The following is a 23,845-nucleotide window of genomic DNA, read 5'->3' as shown; positions in this document are numbered from 1 at the left end:
ACTGAGAAAGTCCACCTCTCAGTTTAGGACACCCGGAATGAACACTGCCGATATGGCTGGCAGATGGCATTCTGTTCACTGAAGAATCCGTGATACTTCCCTCATTGCCATGCGGCTTCGAGTGCCGCCTTGATGATTTATGTACGCCACCGTGGTGGCGTTGTCCGACTGTACTTGAACAGGTCTGTTCTGTATCAAACGCTGGGCTAAGTTCAATGAGTTGAACACCGCCCGCAATTCCAGAATTTTTATCAGGAGGCGAGACTCCTCCTTGGTCCACCGACCATGAAGGGAGTGTTGCTCCAACACCGTGCTCCAACCCCTCAGACTGGCGTCTAGGGAAAGCAATCCCAACCAACAAGGTTTTTCCTTTTTTCAACACAGTTTTAGTCTCAACAAACACATACTTAACAAATAATAACAAATAGCAGGTAATGATAGGTAGCACACGTACAAGGTCACAAATATCAAGGCTTATGGGGGTCATTCCGAGTTGATCGTAGCTGTGCTTAATTTAGCACAGCTACGATCAGGCACTGAGACATGCGGGGGGGACGCCCAGCACAGGGCTAGTCCGCCCCGCATGTCAGTGTCGGCTTCCCCCTGCAGAAATGCAAAAGCATCGCACAGCGGCGATGCTTTTGCATCTGAGTAGTTACTCCCGGTCAGCGCAGCTCTTGCGGCTGGCCAGGAGAACCTCCTCGCTGCCCCGGTTCGTAGCGAGTGTGTGTGACGTCACGCAGCCGCCGCGGCCCGCCTTACCCCCCCCCCCCAACGGTCTGGCTACGCCTGTGTTCGCCGGACCGCACCCCCTAAACGGAGGCTTAGCCCCCTCCCGCCCAGCGACGCCCTCTGCCTCAGAGGCGATCGCTAGTCTACGACGGCCTTCGGCCGTTTGGTATGTGCTGGCGCACTGTGGCGCCGGTGCATGCGCCGTTTCCGAACTAATAGCTGCGCTGCGATAAACTGCAGCGAGCGATCGGGTCAGAATGACCCCCTACATGTCCAAGGTGGCATTCCTGGGACTCTTGCTGAAAAAAGCTGCAAGGCTTGGCAGCGGAACACGTCAGTTGTTCCTCCCCGTCACCACTTGACACACTGGATGGATACCATAAGTGCCTGAACCATCACTGGACTACAAATAATACAGCAAGCTCTAGGACTATCTCCTCCTACCTTTCATTTTGTACATCTGTAATCACACTATCCTCCAGCGGGGAACGTCAGGTAATAATTTCACTTTGGACTATGTCGCCAGTTCTAAAGGAGTAATATCCGTGCATCTTTGTTTGCTATAAATCCTGTTTTTATCAAATAGGAACAGGCACAGATATTTAAGGTTGCAATTGTGTGGTGACTAGGAGATTCCTTCATATCTTATACAATTTCTAAACTGTGTGTAGCCCTCTGTGTATGTAAGGTTAGAACTGTTAATACTGGAGTGCTAAATCGTATTGTTATGTATGTTTATTATTTATGAATTAAAATGCTGCATTATCTCTATGGAGGGGTGCTGGAGAGTGAGAACATCAGGGAAGCTTCTAGGGCTGGCAGGGGGAGTAGATAAGGACGGTTGGGAGCGCGAGCAGGTGGACGGCCTGTTAGAATAGCGGCGGGGAGAGAGGAGAGCTTGCCGGGGGTACCTGCTGCTGAGGAAGGAGTCACTACGATCCGCCGTCGCTTACCGCTGTTGGTGGTGTGGGGCTGGACTGGAGGCATTGCAGCTGCTGCCGGGGGAGAGAGACACGAGGCGCACCTGTTGCCGCTTGTGGATAGACAGGAGGTAAGGATGTTGCCGCTTGTGGAGATACCAGAGGTGCTGCCGCTGCCTTAGGGAGCTGGACTGGAGGTGCTGCTGCGGAGGCAGGTGGCTGGGAGGCTGAACCAGCAGCCGCTTGAACGGAGGGTAGGAGCAGGTAGCAAAAGAGGTGGAGCTCTTACATAACTGAGAGGCTCAGTGTCCAGTCAGCCACTGGGGGGGGGGGGGGGAGTCAGCCCCACTGAGGTAGCCATTCAGCCTGAAGCTGGGGGAGGTGATCTTCTCAGAGAGACATCTGTCTGCAGGGAAGGAGGAGTAATTAATGAGGGTGCAGCGGTTTTGTCCCAACCCCAGAGGAAGCTTAACTGCCCAGCCGCAGTATGCACTTTAGTCTCTGATCCTAATCATTCAACCTTAATGACTGTATAATGCCTCTGTGAATATTTTAACTAGAGAGACTGAAACTGGTAACCATATAGTCCGTTGAATAATAACCCTTATTTGGTGTATCTCCTGGGGAATCGCAGAATGGACACATCCACCACTGAGTGAACGTTAATGTATGTAGAGTCCCCATGTCATCTGTGGCCCTACATCAACTTGAAAAGACTAACCCACCATTGGTACAAACAAAATCAGTCTACCCAGTACCCCTTTTCTAGCACTTCAATCAAAGGGATATTTTCCCCAAACGTTGGGAGTATAAGGAGCTATAAAGATAACCATATTTACCCCATATGCACGTGATCCCCGGCTAAGTCCTACTGGCACAGGTAGACCTTCAACTGCACAGACTAAAGAGCTATCAGCTACTGGAAATTCTCTTCTGAATGGTAGGGACGAGCAGCGTCACCAATCTCTCTTTGCAAAGTTTGAGGATACCCTAGTTACAGTATTATTTGAAGACCCAACCCGCGTATTGTTCCAGGATCCTGCTAGAGCAGACTAGCTCAGGAGATAGTGTCCCATTTCTTGGATGAATAACCCAGTGGAGATAATTGTATGTTTTTGATCCGATTCCCTAACCCATTCTACCATTAGTCCTCAGACACTTCTATATAGAGAGAGCTCTCATCCACCGTCAGTGACAAAATTGTGGATATAGTAATTTTTTTAGAGAACTCTGCACTGCGCAGTCCAACTCGAAAAACCCCAGGTCCATAATCTGACCGATTACGGTAAAGGTAGCCAAGCTTGTTTTTTATACTGCATGCAACAGTATTGTAAAATAGGCTGGGATGGGGAATAGAGTTAGAGTGAAGTAAAGGTTCTCCAGCTGGTTGTTATATGCTATGACACATTGAATATTCTAATTACGTGCTTTAATTGTATTGTCTGCTTTACAATAAAATGTACTTGCCAGGAAGCTGTAGTCATCTTGGAGGGAAGCTTCTTGACCTGAAAAAACATAATGAAAATAAATAACAAAGGTAAAAGTAAAACCATCGACCTAGAACAGTAACCACTCCTCACTTGGGAGTCACCCATTGCTCACCCATACTGTTTCCAGTAACCTCAGTCGCTCTCATTCCATTTAAACCCATAATCCCTCATTGAGAGGCTTTCCCAAGCAAGCCAGTGTACCTAAGCTAGGGTGGAGGCACTGAAGTACAAAACCCCTAATAGGCCCATGAGGGAATAGGTCTACATGTGTATTGTTTTTTACTTAATCAATAATTAATTAAATATATGAATTTATTATTGACAATCCATCTGTTTAATTAACCAGTTTAGCGCTGCCTTACTTTCTTCTTTTTGATGTGGTGTTCTGAATATGTTTCATCAGATAGTTAAGTTTTATATAATCAGTTTAAAACCAGGCAATATTGATCAGCCAGGGATATACATATATATGTAAAGTACTGACATTACGATAAGGTAAATATCAGACTAATAAATACTACCAGCTGATGTGCCCAATTTCAGCTGTGCAAAGGTTGCTGGGAGGAACATTTACCCCTATTCATCCCCTTAGGAGTCATAGGGGGTCATTCCGAGTTGTTCGCTCGCTAGCAGATTTTAGCAGCATTGCATACACTAGGCCGCCGCCCTCTGGGAGTGTATCTTAGCTTAGCAGAATTGCGAACGAAAGATTAGCAGAATTGCGAATAGAAAATTCTTAGCAGTTTCTGAGTAGCTCGAGACTTACTCCTACACTGCGATCAGCTCAGCCCGTTTCGTTCCTGGTTTGACGTCACAAACACGCCCTGCGTTCGGCCAGCCACTCCCCCGTTTCTCCAGACACTCCCGCGTTTTATCCAGGCATGCCTGCCTTTTTCCGTACACTCCCAGAAAACGGCCAGTTTCCGCCCAGAAACACCCACTTCCTGTCAATCACACTCCGATCACTTCAACGATGAAAATTCTTTGGTGGGACGGGAGTAAATCTACTAAGTTTTGTGCTAAAATATTTAGCGCATGCGCACTGCGTATCATGCGCATGGGCATTTTCGCCTTAATCGCTCCGTTGCGAAAATCGGCAACATAGTTTGGATTAATTGTTTCGAAAATCCTTTAGCCTCTTAAGATAGAGGTTTCAACAGTCACGCCGTCAATGACAGGCGATCCAGATGACTGTGACAACAAGGACCCTGCATTAGTAGATCTGGACGTTGAGGGAGCAGTATCGGTGCTTCCACGGACATTCTCAACAGATCTGTGTGCCAATGCTTCTTGGCCAAGCTGGAGCTATTAGAATCATTGCTCCTTTTGTCTGTTTTATCTTTCTCACTACTCTGGGTAACAGAGATATTGGAGGGAACAGATATGCCAGCTGAAACCTTCATTCCACTGACAGTGCGTCTACAAGGAACGCTCCTAGGTCCCTTGTTCTCGATCCGTACCATGGAACTTTGTTGTTTAAACGAGACGCCATAAGGTCTATCTCTGGTAGACTCCATCTGTTCACCAGTGTCTGAAACACTTCTGGGTGTAGTGCCCATTCGGTTTCCTGAATGGTGTGCCGACTGAGAAAATCCGCTTCCCAGTTTAGTACACCCGGGACAAAAACTGCTGACAATGCTGGTAGATGGAGTTTTGCCCATCTTAGAATGGGAGTTACTTCCTCCATCAGTCTCTTGCTGTGAGTACCTCCCTGATGATTGAGGTATGCTACTGCCGTCGCATTGTCTGAGCGTACCTGGACTGGTCTTCCCTGCAGACTGTCCTTTGCCTGACCTACAGCCAAGTAAACGGCCCTTATTTCTAACAGATTTATTGGCAGGCGACATTCCCTTGCGGTCCATCTTCCCTGGAACCATAGGCTTCCGAGTACCGCCCCCCAGCCCTGCAGGCTGGCATCTGTTGTCAGAACTTGCCACTCTTTTATCCAAAAGGGTCTCCCCTTGTTTAAATGGTCTGTCTGTAGCCACCATGCTAGAGACCTCTTTAAGTTTACTGGAAACTTTATCATCTGCTTTTTTATCGTCTGATGATTTCCGTTCCATTTGGTCAGAATAAAGTGCTGCAATGGTCTGGAATGGAATTGCGCATATTCCACCATGTCGAAGGTTGATACCATCAGACCCAACAGTCGCATTGCTGCATGGACTGACATTGTCTGGGCGTGCAACGCTTCCTAAGCCATGACCTGCACCTTGACTATCTTTTTCTCTGGTAAGAGAACTTTCTGTAGGTCTGAATCCAATATGGCCCCCAAATGAACCATCCGCTGTGACGGATTCAGGGACGACTTTTCCCAATTTATGAGCCACCCGTGTCTCTGTAAACAAACTATCGTCTGTTGAAGATGGCTCAACAGTAAATCTTACGACTGTGCTAAGATTAACAGGTCGTCGAGGTATGGGAATATTCTTATCCCCTGTTTGCGCAGACAAGCTGCCATAACCACCATGATCTTGGTAAACACCCTGGGTGCTGTAGCTAGCCCGAAGGGCAGAGCTTGGAACTGAAAACGTTCCTGGAGGATGGCAAACCTGAGGTAACACTGATGCGACAGTGCTATAGGCACATGTAGGTAAGCATCCCGTACATCCAGAGATACCATGTAATCTCCCGGTTCCATAGCCAACATTATGGAGCGTAACGTCTCCATGTGGAACTTTGGGATCCAAATGTATTTGTTCAACATTTTCAGATTGAGAATTGGTCGATATGACCCATTTGGTTTCTGGATTAGAAATAGATTGGAGTAAAACCCCTGTCCCCTTTGTGATGGAGGTACTGGGACAATCACACCTGACTGCAGTAATTTTTGGACTGCTTCTTGCAGGGCATTGGCCTTCGACTCTATACGAGACGGGCTGGTGCAAAAAAATCTACCTTCTGCACCCAAGCATCTGCTGTTGACTCTTGCCATATGTGTGCAAAATGAAGGAGACGGCCCACAACCCTGGAATCCTCCAGGCGGAGGCCCGTCTCTTCAGGCTGACGGTTTCTGTTCAGGCTTGGAAGCTGGCTTTTTGCTAGCCCACTGCTTCCTGCCCCTGGATTTAAACTGGGGTTGCTTAGGCTCCTCTTTAGCGTTCGCTTTACTTTGCCAACGAAATGAGCGAAATCTTACACCCTTGGACTTAGGGTTATAAGCAGCCGGAAATCTGACCTTTTTCGATTCAGCCTCTGATTCTAGGATATCCGATAAAGGTTTTCCAAATAATATATTACCAACGAAAGGCAATGCTTCCAATTCTCTCTTGGACTCCGCATCTGCCTTCCAGGTACGTAGCCAAACTGCTCTGCGAGCGACTACTGTCAAGGCTGAATCTTTAGAAGCAACTGTACCTACATCAATTGCTGCTTCTTCCAAATACTGGGCAGATTGTCTTAAACGGCAAAAACAATCCTCTTGCTCCCTAGTAGGAGAAGGGATGTCATTCTCTAGTTCCTCTATCCATTCGCCCATTGCCTTTGCTACCCTGGCAGAAGCCATAGCAGGTCTTACCACTGCTCCTACTAGAGAAAAATAAGATTTTACTCACTGGTAAATCTATTTCTCGTAGTCCGTAGTGGATGCTGGGAACTCCGTAAGGACCATGGGGAATAGCGGCTCCGCAGGAGACTGGGCACAAAAGTAAAGCTTTAGGACTACCTGGTGTGCACTGGCTCCTCCCCCTATGACCCTCCTCCAAGCCTCAGTTAGGATACTGTGCCCGGACGAGCGTACACAATAAGGAAGGATTTATGAATCCCGGGTAAGACTCATACCAGCCACACCAATCACACCGTACAACTTGTGATCTGAACCCAGTTAACAGCATGATAACAGAGGAGCCTCTGAAAAGATGGCTCACAACAACAATAACCCGATTTAGTTAACAATAACTATGTACAAGTATTACAGATAATCCGCACTTGGGATGGGCGCCCAGCATCCACTATGGACTACGAGAAATAGATTTACCGGTGAGTAAAATCTTATTTTCTCTGACGTCCTAGTGGATGCTGGGAACTCCGTAAGGACCATGGGGATTATAGCAAAGCTCCCAAGCGGGCGGGAGAGTGCGGATGACTCTGCAGCACCGAATGAGAGAACTCCAGGTCCTCCTCAGCCAGGGTATCAAATTTGTAGAATTTTGCAAACGTATTTGCTCCTGACCAAGTAGCAGCTCGGCAAAGTTGTAAAGCCGAGACCCCTCGGGCAGCCGCCCAAGATGAGCCCACCTTCCTTGTGGAGTGGGCATTTACAGATTTTGGCTGTGGCAGGCCTGCCACAGAATGTGCAAGTTGAATTGTACTACAAATCCAACGAGCAATAGACTGCTTAGAAGCAGGAGCACCCAGCTTGTTGGGTGCATACAGGATAAACAGCGAGTCAGATTTTCTGACTCCAGCCGTCCTGGAAACATATATTTTCAGGGCCCTGACAACGTCTAGCAACTTGGAGTCCTCCAAGTCCCTAGTAGCCGCAGGCACCACAATAGGTTGGTTCAAGTGAAACGCTGAAACCACCTTAGGAAGAAACTGAGGACGAGTCCTCAATTCCGCCCTGTCCGAATGGAAAATCAGATAAGGGCTTTTACAGGATAAAGCCGCCAATTCTGACACGCGCCTGGCCGAGGCCAGGGCCAATAGCATGACCACTTTCCATGTGAGATATTTCAAATCCACGGATTTAAGTGGTTCAAACCAATGTGACTTTAGGAACCCCAAAACTACATTAAGATCCCAAGGTGCCACTGGAGGCACAAAAGGAGGCTGTATATGCAATACCCCTTTTACAAACGTCTGAACTTCAGGGACTGAAGCTAGTTCTTTTTGGAAGAAAATTGATAGGGCCAAAATTTGAACCTTAATGGACCCCAATTTCAGGCCCATAGACACTCCTGTTTGCAGGAAATGTAGGAATCGACCCAGTTGAAATTCCTCCGTCGGGGCTTTACTGGCCTCGCACCACGCAATATATTTTTGCCAAATGCGGTGATAATGTTTTGCGGTTACATCCTTCCTGGCTTTGATCAGGGTAGGGATGACTTCATCCGGAATGCCTTTTTCCTTCAGGATCCGGCGTTCAACCGCCATGCCGTCAAACGCAGCCGTGGTAAGTCTTGGAACAGACAGGGTCCTTGCTGGAGCAGGTTCCTTCTTAGAGGTAGAGGCCACGGATCCTCCGTGAGCATCTCTTGAAGTTCCGGGTACCAAGTCCTTCTTGGCCAATCCGGAGCCACGAGTATAGTTCTTACTCCTCTCCGTCGTATAATTCTCAGTACCTTGGGTATGAGAGGCAGAGGAGGGAACACATACACTGACTGGTACACCTACGGCGTTACCAGAGCGTCCACAGCTATTGCCTGAGGGTCCCTTGACCTGGCGCAATACCTGTCCAGTTTTTTGTTGAGGCGGGACGCCATCATGTCCACCTTTGGTTTTTCCCAACGGTTTACAATCATGTGGAAGACTTCTGGATGAAGTCCCCACTCTCCCGGGTGGAGGTCGTGCCTGCTGAGGAAGTCTGCTTCCCAGTTGTCCACTCCCGGAATGAACACTGCTGACAGTGCTATCACATGATTTTCCGCCCAGCGAAGAATCCTTGCAGCTTCTGCCATTGCCCTCCTGCTTCTTGTGCCGCCCTGTCTGTTTATGTGGGCGACTGCCGTGATGTTGTCCGACTGGATCAACACCGGCTGACCTTGAAGCAGAGGTCTTGCTAAGCTTAGAGCATTGTAAATGGCCCTTAGCTCCAGGATATTTATGTGAAGTGATGTCTCCAGGCTTGACCATAAGCCCTGGAAATTCCTTCCCTGTGTGACTGCTCCCCAGCCTCGCAGGCTGGCATCCGTGGTCACCAGGACCCAGTCCTGAATGCCGAATCTGCGGCCCTCTAGAAGATGAGCACTCTGCAACCACCACAGGAGAGACACCCTTGTCCTTGGTGACAGGGTTATCCGCTGATGCATCTGAAGATGCGACCCGGACCATTTGTCCAGCAGGTCCCACTGGAAAGTTCTTGCGTGGAATCTGCCGAATGGGATTGCTTGTAGGAAGCCACCATTTTCCCCAGGACCCTTGTGCATTGATGCACTGAGACCTGGCTCGGTTTTAGGAGGTTCCTGACTAGCTCGGATAACTCCCTGGCTTTCTCCTCCGGGAGAAACACCTTTTTCTGGACTGTGTCCAGGATCATCCCTAAGAACAGAAGACGAGTCGTCGGAATCAGCTGCGATTTTGGAATATTGAGAATCCAACCATGCTGCCGCAACACTACCTGAGATAGTGCTACTCCGACCTCCAACTGTTCCCTGGATCTTGCCCTTATCAGGAGATCGTCCAAGTAAGGGATAACTAAAACTCCCTTCCTTCGAAGGAGTATCATCATTTCGGCCATTACCTTGGTAAAGACCCGGGGTGCCGTGGACAATCCAAACGGCAGCGTCTGAAACTGATAGTGACAGTTCTGTACCACAAACCTGAGGTACCCTTGGTGAGAAGGGTAAATTGGGACATGAAGGTAAGCATCCTTGATGTCCAGAGACACCATATAGTCCCCTTCTTCCAGGTTCGCAATCACCGCTCTGAGTGACTCCATCTTGAATTTGAACCTCTGTATGTAAGTGTTCTAAGATTTTAGATTTAAAATCGGTCTCACCGAGCCGTCCGGCTTCGGTACCACGAACAGTGTGGAATAATACCCCTTTCCCTGTTGCAGGAGGGGTACCTTGATTATCACCTGCTGGGAATACAGCTTGTGAATGGCATCCAATACTGCCTCCCTGTCGGAGGGAGACGTCGGTAAAGCAGACTTTAGGAAACGGCGAGGGGGAGACGTCTCGAATTCCAATTTGTACCCCTGAGATATCACCTGAAGGATCCAGGGGTCTACTTGCGAGTGAGCCCACTGCGCGCTGAAATTCTTGAGACGTGCCCCCACCGTGCCTGAGTCCGCTTTTAAAGCCCCAGCGTCATGCTGAGGGCTTGGCAGAAGCGGGAGAGGGCTTCTGTTCCTGGGAACTAGCTGTTTGCTGCAGCCTTTTTCCTCTCCCTCTGCCACGGGGCAGAAAAGAGGAACCTTTTGCCCGCTTGCCCTTATGGGGCCGAAAGGACTGCGCCTGATAATACGGCGTCTTCTTATGTTGAGAGGCGACCTGGGGTAAAAACGTGGATTTCCCAGCTGTTGCCGTGGCCACCAGGTCTGAAAGACCGACCCCAAATAACTCCTCCCCTTTATAAGGCAATACTTCCATATGCCTTTTGGAATCCGCATCACCTGACCACTGTCGCGTCCATAACCCTCTTCTGGCAGAAATGGACAGCGCACTTACTCTTGATGCCAGTCGGCAAATATCCCGCTGTGCATCACGCATATATAGAAATGCATCTTTTAAATGCTCTATAGTCAGTAATATACTGTCCCTATCTAGGGTATCAATATTTTCAGTCAGGGAATCCGACCACGCCAACCCAGCACTGCACATCCAGGCTGAGGCGATTGCTGGTCGCAGTATAACACCAGTATGTGTGTAAATACATTTGAGGATACCCTCCTGCTTTCTATCAGCAGGATCCTTAAGGGCGGCCGTCTCAGGAGAGGGTAGAGCCACCTGTTTTGACAATCGTGTGAGCGCTTTATCCACCCTAGGGGGTGTTTCCCAACGCACCCTAACCTCTGGCGGGAAAGGATATAATGCCAATAATTTTTTTAGAAATTATCAGTTTTTTATCGGGGGAAACCCACGCTTCATCACACACTTCATTTAATTCCTCAGATTCAGGAAAAACTACAGGTAGTTTTTTCTCACCGAACATAATACCCCTTTTTTTGGTGGTACTCGTATTATCAGAAATGTGTAAAACATTTTTCATTGCCTCAATCATGTAACGTGTGGCCCTACTGGAAGTCACGTTTGTCTCTTCACCGTCGACACTGGAGTCAGTATCCGTGTCGACGTCTGTATCTGCCATCTGAGGTAACGGGCGCTTTAGAGCCCCTGACGGCCTATGAGACGTCTGGACAGGCACAAGCTGAGTAGCCGGCTGTCTCATGTCATCAACTGTCTTTTGTAAAGAGCTGACACTGTCACGTAATTCCTTCCAACAGTTCATCCACTCAGGTGTCGACCCCCCAGGGGGTGACATCACTATTACAGGCAATTGCTCCGCCTCCACATCATTTTCCTCCTCATACATGTCGACACAAACGTACCGACACACAGCACACACACAGGGAATGCTCTGATAGAGGACAGGACCCCACTAGCCCTTTGGGGAGACAGAGGGAGAGTTTGCCAGCACACACCAGAGCGCTATATATATATATATATATATAGGGATAACCTTATATAAGTGTTTTTCCCCTTATAGCTGCTGTATAGTTAATACTGCGCCAAATTAGTGCCCCCCCAATCTTTTTTACCCTTTTCTGTAGTGCAGGACTGCAGGGGAGAGCCAGGGAGACTTCCTTCCAGCGGAGCTGTGAGGGAAAATGGCGCAAGTGTGCTGAGGAGATAGGCTCCGCCCCCTTCTCTGCGGCCTTTTCTCCCGCTTTTTAGAGTAATCTGGCAGGGGTTAAAATTCATCCATATAGCCCTGGGGGCTATATGTGATGTATTTTCTCCAGCCAAGGTTTTTATTGCTGCTCAGGGCGCCCCCCCCCAGCGCCCTGCACCCTCAGTGACCGAAGTGTGAAGTGTGCTGAGGAGCAATGGCGCACAGCTGCAGTGCTGTGCGCTACCTTGGTGAAGACAGGATGTCTTCTGCCGCCGATTTTCCGGACCTCTTCTTGCTTCTGGCTCTGTAAGGGGGCCGGCGGCGCGGCTCTGGGACCGGACTCCATGGCTGGGCCTGTGTTCGATCCCTCTGGAGCTAATGGTGTCCAGTAGCCTAAGAAGCCCAATCCACTCTGCACGCAGGTGAGTTCGCTTCTTCTCCCCTTAGTCCCTCGATGCAGTGAGCCTGTTGCCAGCAGGTCTCACTGAAAATAAAAAAACTAAAACTAAACTTTTCACTAAGCTCAGGAGAGCCCCTAGTGTGCACCCTTCTCGTTCGGGCACAAAAATCTAACTGAGGCTTGCAGGAGGGTCCTAGGGGGAGGAGCCAGTGCACACCAGGTAGTCCTAAAGCTTTACTTTTGTGCCCAGTCTCCTGCGGAGCCGCTATTCCCCATGGTCCTTACGGAGTTCCCAGCATCCACTAGGACGTCAGAGAAATATATTTTTCAAAAGGCTCTCTACCCTTCTGTCTGTGACATCATTTAGTGAGGTAGATGACAGTGGTAAAGCAGATTTATGCACGAGGCGCAGAACATGTGCATTTACTTTTGGAGGAACTTCTTTTTTCGAACAATCAACAGCTGGAAATGGATAATAAGAATCCCATCTTTTAGGAATCTTATACTTTTTACTGGGCGCCGCCCAAGACTCATCCATCATTTCCGTCAGCTCATCTGACGCTGGGAATTCAGCTTTCACTGATTTTGTTTGTTTAAATACAGGTGCTTTTGTTTTTAACACTGTCTTGGCTGGCTCTTCCAACGAGAGAACAGCCTTCACAGCATTAATAAGTTCAGCTACATCTTCTGAACTAAAACTCTGCGATTGATCATCACACGGAGTATTCAAATCTATTGTGTCATCATCCGATGTATCATCTTGCGTAGTCTGCCACATAGACGCATCTGTCTTAGTCTTACCTGTCTCTTGGTTGCTTGTAGAGGCTACTGGAACCAAGCCATAGGACGGGAGCTGCATGTATGGGTTCATAGTGTAACCTAACCCTTGAGGTGGTGCTACCGGAGTTACCCTGTCCGCTATAGAAGATAGAGTCTTTGCGAACATATTCCATGGTGGCTCTGTTGGTGGTTGAACCAACTCCTGTTTTTTACTTTGCTGAAAAGCGAAACAGTTTGCACACAAACCCTCATAAGTGACCAATTGATTCATATCAATTACCCCTGATTTACAAGATAAGCATGTTAGGGCTGTAGGAGTGCTTGATAAAATTCTCCTTGTCACTTTTGCGCTCCCAGACATAGTAATAATCTGTTATTGACTACACAATTTGTGACTGAAAATCACCCTATATGTCAGTATATAGAGGTGAGATCAATCTGACCACAGTGCACCTGATTTGAGGGTCAGAACAGGACTGACATTACACAGAAAAGTCAGCACACATACTAGCAGTCAGTCACATGTTAAAGCATTAGACATTGTCATATGAGAATACAACCTCCATAACAACTTATACATAAGTAGGAAAATTGTACTTCTGTTTTTAACTGGTTCTTTTTTCAACATAACATGCAGAAAACACAGTAATATACAGGTCTCATATGCAATAGGTACTAAAAATTAACAATGTATACTAAGTAGAGAGAATTTTTAGTACTGTATACCCTGCCTCCAGAGAGCGGGATACAGGGAGACTTACCACACTTCCATATCCAAGCAAAGACGCTCGTAAGACGCTGAGTGGATTCAGACGCTACTGATGTACACTGCCGCTCTTGGTAACTGATAACGGTCACGGACGCTCACTGACGCTGAGCGGCTTCCACATGTATGCAGACGCTACGGCCTGTGACTCGGTCTGGGCGGGAACTCTAGTGTACACAACCACAGCGTCTAAACTGCGACCGAGTACCCTCGTGGTAGCGCCTGAGCCGGTAGTAGGTCATTCAGTTCATGAAACGAGAGACGCGCGGAAAATGCCCATGAACTCGGAGGAGGGGCGGCCAGGAGAGCGTCTGAATCCCCCTGTTGACTTAAACTCCCAGGATCGCGGCCTCTACCTAGTCCTGGCGCCTATGTTCCCAGGAGCGTAGCGCTGTCACACTCGAGATGTTCGGCGCATCAACACACTGTTTGTAGTCTCCACCAAATCAGTGTAGCTGTGTCCTGACCCCTCTAGTAAGAGGAAGTCCAAAGACTCACCGTCTCCCCATGCTCCGGCCACAGCCTAGTTACGTCTGCTGGACCTGCTAGAACATCCGACACAGACGCCCGTCGAGACAGCACTGTACCACGAAGGTAAGCGTTGTTGCGACCCGGTGGGGAGTTGTTGGAGCGACTCTTTCTAGTATGCGTTTAAGACGCTGTTAAGAGAAGTCGCTCAAAAAAAACAATATAGTAAGTCTATGAAAATAAAATAACAAAAAGATTGAGGCTGCTCTCACAGCAGCCCTGTGACCATGCGTCTTCCTGCCGCACCAAGCAAAAAACTGATCTGACAGAGTCTATATGGTGAAGGCCCCAATGCATCCTGGGAGGCCAGAAAGCTTGTGACCGTGTTGGTGCCATTTTCGCTGTCACTCGACAATATCCCAATGTTATCCTGTGGATCATCCTGTGGACCCAGCCAGAGAAATATTAATTTTGCTATGTATATACTGTAGTTAGTGTAAAAGAAGGGATGTGTTGTATTAGTGAATGGAAGGAATCTATGGGCATTAGGGGGTATTATTATTATTACCACCAGTTATTTATATAGCGCACACATATTCCGCAGCGCTTTACAGATAATATTTTGCCCATTCACATCAGTCCCTGCCCCAGTGGAGCTTACAATCTAGATTCCCTATCACATGTGCACACAGACACATTCACATTAGGGTTAATTTTGTTGGGATCCAATTCACCTACCAGTATAGTTTTGGATTGTGGGAGGAAACCGGAGTACCCGGAGGAAACCCACGCAAGTACGGGGAGAATATACAAACTCCACACAGTTAGGGCCATGATGGTAGTCAAACACATGACCTCAGTGCTGTGAGGTAGTAATGCTAACCATTACACCATCTGTACTGCCCAATATCATAACTAAGGAATAAGCTAAAGGGATCACAGGAGCTGAGAAGGATACATTATATTAATTTCACCACTGTAGAGTTATATGTGAAATCATCCATAATGAAACCTAGCGTGGAATAACTATCAATTGAGTTAGATTACCTGTGATATTATTATTGTTGATGTGTTATATGATAACTTTGTATTGCATGACGTGATGATTGAGGAGAAGTGTTCCAGACAACTAATCACTCTCTGTTTTTCATGATCACATTGCTTTTGTGACTTGTCACACCATTATCGGACACTTGCTTATTGATTAATGTTTGGGGGGAATGGCCCAAACCATCCCCTGGTGAATCATTATACAAATAGATCGGGTGGAGGCAGTAACGTACTCAGCACTGTTACACCAGTACAAACAAATGAACAGATCTTTAATTTCCAGTTGTCACTGGTCAGATAGAAGGTAACTGCTGATTGGTTGGTGTGGTTCATGGTAATTCTTTTTACTTTAAAGCAAATTTACCAAATAATCCCTGATGGTTCAAAATGCTTAAAAAAGTCTGTTCACCTTGATACAAATGTTAATAGATGCAGTCAGCTTTCACTTTCATACACTGCTAGAAACACGTTTAGGAGCATATTTATCTATCTTATTTTCTACTAAAATAAAATAGATACATTTAGCTTTTGGAGAAGATTTCATAAATACCTCCTCCATGCCCCAAAATTCTCACCATCTCCGCTTGCTGACCACATTTCCATACCTCTGATGGAAACGGACTTCAGCCCAGATTTAACAAACTTCAATTGAAATCTTTTCGGACCAAGCTCTTCTAAAATAACGGCATCTTCAGATGGCGTCAGTAGAGGCTTTGGTCCGTTTCATGTACTCGTGCTCTGCCCTTCCTGACATGTGAGCTGAGCCTCGAGCCGTCGTATTGTTACTGCATGCAGGAACAAAATAAATGGTGTAATAGGAAATAAAACTTACCTGCACCCAGGGATCTCTGATTGGTCAGCTACATCTGTAACCCGATCAGCTGATCTGTGTGGTCAGCTGAGCTGTAGTGAAATTCCCAGCCGGCACCTCAGCTGACCACACAGATCAGCTGATCGGGTTACAGATGTAGCTGACCAATCAGAGATCCCTGGGTGCAGGTAAGTTTTTCATTCTATTTACTTTCTGTTATAACAATGTATTTTCTTTTTGCATGCAGCCACTGTCCATCAGACACAGGCTGAATGCTCCCTCTACACATTCTGCACTGCTAGTGATCACGCTAGGCCGTTTTACCAGCGCCCTGACCAATTTTTAAAGGGCAAAATACGCCCCTCCCCTTTAGTGGCACCCTGCTAAAACGGCTTGCTGCCGCCGCATGAATAGTTACCGTGCACATGCCATCTATTCACATTAAAGTGACAGCTCGGGGGGAAGCCCAGCACGCATTCCCCCACGGCTAAGGCACACCCATCAGTGACACCTTTGGGGACACACCCCTTCCCCGGCCGGCCATGCCCCATTCTCGAGCCCTGCACTTCACAAGTCGTAGAGGGAATATTACATCAAGTGTTATGTGGGCAGAGTGCAGAGCGGATCTGAAGTATTCGGTTGGGCTGGAATGGAGGAATAGATGGTCATCTGACAGGAGACACACACACACACACACACACACACACATATACATACACACACATATACATACATATATACACACACACACACACATATACATACACACACATACATATACACACACACACACACACACACACACATATACATACACACACACACATATATACATACACACACACACACATATACATACACACACATATACATACATATATACACACACATACGTATATACACACACACACACACACACACACACACATACACACACACATACATATATATATACACACACACACACATATACATACACACATACACACACACACACACACACACACACATACATATATACACACACACACACACACACACACACACACACACGGGTCCCCCCCACAGACCTTAATCCTGCCCTGCAGATTGCGCTTCCACAAGTGAAGACTGTCACTATTGTGAAACCCAATGTGGAAACAGCGTCGGGCCCGGCTCCTGCCCGCCTATAAGGCAGAATGTGTTCACTTATCCAACACAGAGATTTCTACAGCCCCTAGGCAATCGTAAATAAAGGACGATCAGCAGAGCTTCCATAATCCTCGGAGATACTTCAAGAATGTCTATGTAGCTATACTACAGGGGTTGTCTTGTTGAAGAGGAGTAAGTAGGAAGAATGATTAGACCTCAAACCAGACCCAACAGGGAGCGCCTGCCCTACCTTATTATACTGTAACAGGCTCATACTCTGGGTTGTCTGTCCTATGATACATAGAATATCCAGTGCAGATAAGAAACCCCCTTTCGTGTGCACCTTTCTCAGTGGAGGAAATATGACGTTTTCTTATAAACCAAGAATTGGAGAAGGGTCTGATTCAGAGATGTAGCAATACCTTTAGTTACAGCTATTACTGTCTGACGCAGCATGTGTTGTGGCGGCACGCGCAAAGGTCCCTTTGAGTATACGCTTTCGGGGAGTGCCTCAGACTAGATCTGTGATCTTATAAGCAGAAAACGGGACTTTAATTACCTACCAGTAAATCCTTTTCTCGTAGTCCGTAGAGGATGCTGGGGTCCAATTTAGTACAATGGGGTATAGACGGGTCCTTTGGGAGCCACTGGCACTTTAAGAGTTTAATAGTGTGGGCTGGCTCCTCCCTCTATGTCCCTCCAGACTGTCTAGAAACTGTGCCCGAGGAGACGGACATACTTCTAGAGAAGGAAATACACAGATAGTGGCGAGATTCACACCAGCTCACACACAACAAAAGGAAAGCCAAGCTAACCAACGTGAAACGATTCAGTAACAGCTGAACTAACAATACTTAACCAAGTAACAATGCAGGAAATCGAAGCACTGGGCGGGCGCCCAGTATCCTCTATGGACTATGAGAAAAGGATTTAACGGTAGGTAATTTAAATCCTATTATCTCTTACATCCTAGAGGATGTTGGGTCCAATTTAGTACCATGGGGATGTACCAAAGCTCCCAGTACGGGAGGGAGAGTGCTGAGGGTCCTGCAGAACAGACTGACCAAACTTTAGGTCCTCAGAAGCCAAAGTATTGAACTTGTAAAACTTAGCAAACGTTTTCGACCCTGACCAAGTAGCCGCTCGGCAAAGCTGAAGAGCCGAGACACCCCCCCGGGCAGCTGCCCAGGAAGAACCCACTTTACGTGTAGAGTAGGCATAAACAGATTTTGGACAAGCCAAACCTGCCGTTGAATAAGCATGCTGGATAGTAATCCTAATCCAGCGAGAAATTGTCTGCTTAGAAGCAGGACACCCAATCTTGTTGGGATCATAAAGGACAAATAGTGCGTCTGACTTCCTGTGACGAGCAGTCCTCTTCACATATATTTTCAAAGCCTGCACAACATCCAGGGACTTTGAGGTAATCAATATGTCAGTAGCTACTGGCACCACAATAGGTTGGTTGATCTGAAAAACCGACACAACCTTAGGAAGAAATTGTTGACGCGTTCTAAGATCAGCTCTATCTTCATGGAAAATCAAGTAGGGGCTCTTGTGTGACAATGCCCCTAATTCATACACACGTCTTGCAGATGCCAAAGCCAACAGAGTGACTGCCTTCCAAGTAAGAAACTTTACGTCCACCCCCTGTAAAGGTTCAAACCCATCTGATTGCAGGAACTGCAGTACCACATTAAGATCCCAAAGTGCCATAAGAGGCACAAAGGGTGGTTGGATGTGCAGAACTCCTTTCAAGAATGTATGAACTTCAGGGAGAGCAGCCAATTGTTTCTGCAAGAAAATGGACATGGCCGAAATCTGGACCTGATGGAGGCCAAGCGTAGGCCCACATCCACACCAGCTTGCAGAAAGAGGAGAAAACGTCCCACTTGAAACTCCACTGTAGGAAACTTCTTGAATTCGGAACAAGACACATACTTTTTCCAAATCCAATGGTAATGCTTAGATGTTACTCCCTTCCTAGCTTGGATCAGAGTAGGAATGACCGTGTTCGGAATGCCCTTCTGAGCTAAGATCTGGCGTTCAACCTCCATGCCGTCAAACGTAGCCGCGGTAAGTCTTGATAGGCGAACTGACCCTGTAGTAGAAGGTCCTCGCGAAGAGGAATAGGCTTCGGATCCTCCAGCAGCAATGCCAGAAGATCCGCGTACCAAGCTCTTCTTGGCCAGTCCGGAGCAATGAGGATCGCCGGAACTCTTGTTCTTTTTAGTAGTTAGAGAATCCTTGGGATGAGTGGAAGAGGAGGGAACAATATACTGACTGGAACACCCACGGAGTTACCAGGGCGTCCACCGCCACTGCTTGCGGGTCTCGCGACCTGGAACAGTACCTCTGAAGCTTCTTGTTGAGGCGAGAGGCCATCAAGTCTATCTGAGGTACACCCCATCGGCTTGTTACCTCTGCGAATATCACCTGGTGAAGGCCACATTCCCCTGGATGGAGATCGTGTCTGCTGAGGAAGTCTGCTTCCCAACTGTCCATTCCTGGAATGTAGATTGCTGACAGCGCCAGCGCGTGTATTTCTGCCCAGAGGAGGAGTCTTGTTACCTCTGACATCGCAGCCCTGCTCTTCGTTCCGCCCTGCCTGTTTATGTATGACACTGCTGTGATGTTGTCCGACTGAACCTGAATGGCTCGATCTTGTAGAAGATGCGCCGCTTGTAGAAGGCCGTTGTATATGGCTCTTAGTTCCAGAATGTTTATTGGAAGGACAGATTTCTGATTTGACCACTTTCCTTGGAAGCTTTCCCCCTGGGTGACTGCTCCCCAACCTCTGAGGCTTGCATCCGTGGTTAGAAGGATCCAATTTTGAATCCCAAACCTGCAGCCCTCGAGTAGGTCCAGTGTCGGGCTGGGGAATTTAGGGCCCACCGGGGGAATGCAGTGGTAGGGGCCTATGTTAGGGGGTCTGCAGAGGGGGTGTGGCCTGTCACCTCATTGGTTTGACTAACCATTAGAGAGTGCAGCGTCTGGGCCCCTTCATAAATATATACAGTAAATTCAGCTGCTGAATACATGATAATGTACCAGAGTAATAACACAATGCACTGTAGAAAATACACCATAGTCCAGTATAAGGTAACATATGTATAATGTATAATTCAAGTGCACAGTCTGGAACCTGATCCTTAGAGCAGGAGGTGGGGCCCCAGGCAGTAGGGCCCACCAGTGGTTTCCCCTAAACCCCTGTGGGCCAGTCCAAGCCTGAGTAGGTGAGAAGTTTGCAAACACCAGAGGAGTGAAATTCTGGCTTTCGGTGTCAGGCGTATCTGCTGGTGCATGTGAAGATGTGAACCCGACCACTTGTCCAGGAGATCCAGTTGGAAGAACCGTCCATGGAATCTCCCGTACTGTAGAGCCTCTTAGGAGGCTACCATCTTTCCCAGAAGGCGAATGCACTGATGAACCGATACTCGGACTGGCTTCAAGACATCCCAGTCCATTGTTTGGATCACCAACGCTTTCTCCAGTGGTAGAAACACCCTCTGCACTTCCGTGTCGAGAATCATCCCCAGGAAAGGCAGTCTCCTTGTCGGCTCCAAATGTGACTTTGGAAGGTTCAGGATCCACCCTATGGAATTATGTTCACTCCCTGCTTGCGGAGGAGGAGCATCATCTCCGCAATGACCTTGGTGAACACCATCGGTGCTGTGGAGAGGCCAAATGGTAACGTCTGGAACTGATAGTGACAGTCCTGTAGTGCAAACCGTAGATAGGCCTGGTGAGGCCGCCAGAACGGAATGTGAAGGTACGCATCCTTGATATCCAGGGATACTAGGAATTCACCCTCCTCCAGACCGGAGATAACTGCTCTCAGAGACTCCATCTTGAATTGGAAAACACTCAAGTAGTGTTTCAATGACTTTAGGTTCAATATAGGCCTTACCGAACCGTCCGGTTTCGGTACCACAAACAGGTTTGCGTAATAACCCATGGTTTTTTGGTGAGGTGGAACCGGAACAATGACATTTGTTCGTACCAATTTTTTCGAATGGCTTCCTATAAGATAGCACTTTCTGTCAGCGAAACTGGTAAGCCTGATTTGAAGAATCTGTGAGGTGGGAGTTCCTGAAACTCCAGTCTGTACCCCTCGCAACAATATCTGTCACCCAGGGGTCTAGGGATAATGACGCCCAGACGTGACTGAAGGCTTTTAGTCTCGTTTCCACCTGCCTGATCTCCAGGCTGGGAAGTCCACCCTCATGCTGAAGATTTGGAGGAAGCAGAACCTGGTTTCTGTTCCTGGAAACCTGTTGGAGAAGGTTTTCGAAATTTTCCCCGCCCTCCTCTAAAGAAGGTGTGTGTGTGTGTGTGTGTGTGTGTGTTTGTGTGTGGGGGGTGGGGGGGGGGGGGGTTGGATTTTTAAAATTTTGCGGTCTGAAAGGACTGCAGTGTAGGCGTAGGATAAGATTTCCTAGCCGGTGCTGCTGCGGAAAGAAGAAATGTTGACTTACCCGCAGTGGCCATGGAAATCCACGCATCAAATGCTTCCCCAAATAGTGCCTGACCTGTGAAGGGAAGGTTCTCTACACTTTTCTTGGATTCTGCATCCGCAGTCCATTGACGAAGCCAGAGTCCTCTGCGTGCCGAAACTGCCATGGAAGTTGCCCTTGCATTAAGTAGGCCAATATCCTTCATGGCCTCCCCCATGAAACCTGCAGAATCCTGTATGTGACGTAAAAACAAGTCAATGTCACTCCTATCCATAGTATCTAAGTCCTCTAGTAATTTGCCTGACCACTTTACTACGGCTTTAGAAATCCACGAATAAGCAATAGTAGGCCTTAAGGCCACGCCTGTAGCAGAATATAGGGATTTGAGCGTAGTCTCAATCTTGCGGTCAACCGGCTCCTTTAAGGCGGTTGAACCAGGGACAGGTAAAACCACCTTTTTGGACAACCTAGATAAAGAAGCGTCTATAATAGGTGGGTTTTCCCACTTCTTTCTATCCTCTTCAGGGAAAGGGAAAGCAATGAGAAGTCTTTTAGGGATCTGGATTTTTTTCTCTGGGTTTTCCCAGGATTTTTCTAACAAGGAGTTTAACTCCTTAGAAGCAGGGAAGGTAAGCGAGGATTTCTTATTTACTGTAAAATAAGATTCCTCTACTTGTTCAGGTACCTTCTCAGAAATATGCAAAACATCCCTAATGGCTTCAATCATGAGTTGCACCCTCTTAGCCAGGGATGCATCTCCACCCTGCATATCCCCATCACCGTCCCCTGTATCAGAGTCAGTATCAGTGTCAGCTTGCATTATCTGGGCAAGTGTATGTTTTTGTGGGTATGTAGGTGGACTTTTAGACAAAGTAGTGGGAGCTGAATACTTCAAACCCTCTACAAATTTTCTCAAAAACTGCGTCTCTTTCTCAGTTTGCAACATCCTAGTTGAAATCTGGGATATCATTCCCCTTAAAGAATCCACCCATGGGGGTTCGGATTCAGAGGCTGAGACAGTAACCGGGACGCCGGTGGTGTACTCACCACTCTTCTTATTTCTGGTTGTTAGGGGGTGGCGGCAGTGCTGTGGGAGTGAGCGGTCGCTTCGTGGGCTTGCGATCAGCACCCTCAGGAGCTCAGTGTCCTGTCAGCGGAGTAGAGGACCATTAACTCTTCAGGAAGTTGGTTCCTACTCCCCCAATAAGTCCCACAGAGCAGGGAGGCTGTTGTTAGCAGCTTTCCTGAAAATAATAAACTCTAGAAAAAAATAAAACTAGAAAAACTCCTAAAAGCCCCCCTAGCTGTGACCGGCTCCTCCGGGCACATTTTCTAAACTGAGTCTGGTAGGAGGCGCATAGAGGGAGGAGCCAGCCCACACTATTAAACTCTTAAAGTGCCAGTGGCTCCCAAAGGACCCGTGTCTATACCCTATGGTACTAAATTGGACACCAGCGTCCTCTAGGACGTATGAGAAAACATGGCGCCAGTGCCTCAGCTCTTGCAGACATCCTGCACACCTGCGACCAGGTCTCCAAAACCGCATTAGCATATTCTCGCACATCTGCTGCACACGGGATCACAACTGGAAATGCATTAGTGTTCATCTCTGAATCAGGCCCAAAGTCCAATAAGGTCTGGCATCCCCTGCACTGCTGTTACACGTCGCTCTATATTGTACACGGCATGTATGTGACATCATGGGCAGAGGTAACCATAGGATAAAGGACAACACAAAACTAAAGATGAGCTTTATAGAGGAATTAGAGAGGTTACACTCACTGTATGTGAGCTTTCATTCTGCAGTGGATCAGCTTCCAGTGGCTTTTCCTGGTCAACGCTTCTCTGGCTCAGGAGGGTGCTTAGAGTTCCCAGGCACGGGTCATGTTTTTCATAACGTTTTACCTAAAACAGGACAGATACACCGGCTTCAAATACTTATACATGTATTTATAAACAGAAAAAAAAGAAAAAACCCTTAATCGTGTTACATAGTGATCTACACACTTGTCAAAGATGAGAATGTTTTATCTTTAAACCTCCAACCTCACTGTAATATCCAATCTCTGCAAATTCTCTCTCTGGCACAGGGCACCAAAAAGTCTAGTTAAGGCTCTGCGCTCCACTACCGCTGCGCTCGTCACAGGTTACTATTCCCAGCCGTAGTCCACATGGATCGAAAATTATGAAAAAAATAGTGAATAACTCATGTTGACCTTTTTCAAGGTTGACCCAGTACAGGTTCTCCCCAGCATTGTTTTAATACATCATCCGCTGTGATAACATCAGTATGTTGCTCATGTTTGTCCTGAGTGTTGAAGTTACAGTATGAGCATTACCTCTG

The 23,845-nt window shown here is 47.5% G+C and overlaps 1 protein-coding gene across 7 annotated transcripts in view; it reads right to left on the bottom strand.

The window, feature by feature from the left end:
* The window catches only part of LOC134980217 (uncharacterized), a 132,701-nt gene that overhangs the window by 13,012 nt on the left and 95,844 nt on the right, over positions 1-23,845 (bottom strand). For all 7 annotated transcript variants that reach the window (XM_063946927.1, XM_063946931.1, XM_063946926.1 and 4 more), the window contains 2 exons: positions 23,284-23,406; positions 3,120-3,157 (listed from right to left, as the gene is read on the bottom strand). In XM_063946927.1, coding sequence (XP_063802997.1) covers positions 3,120-3,157; positions 23,284-23,406 — 161 coding nt within the window. The remainder of the gene's footprint in view (positions 1-3,119; positions 3,158-23,283; positions 23,407-23,845) is intronic.

The sequence above is a fragment of the Pseudophryne corroboree genome, chromosome 12 (genome assembly GCF_028390025.1).
Source record: "Pseudophryne corroboree isolate aPseCor3 chromosome 12, aPseCor3.hap2, whole genome shotgun sequence".
NCBI lineage: Eukaryota > Metazoa > Chordata > Amphibia > Anura > Myobatrachidae > Pseudophryne > Pseudophryne corroboree.
The sequence above is the reverse complement of the archived record's forward strand: the minus strand, read 5'-3'. Positions and strand labels throughout refer to the sequence as shown.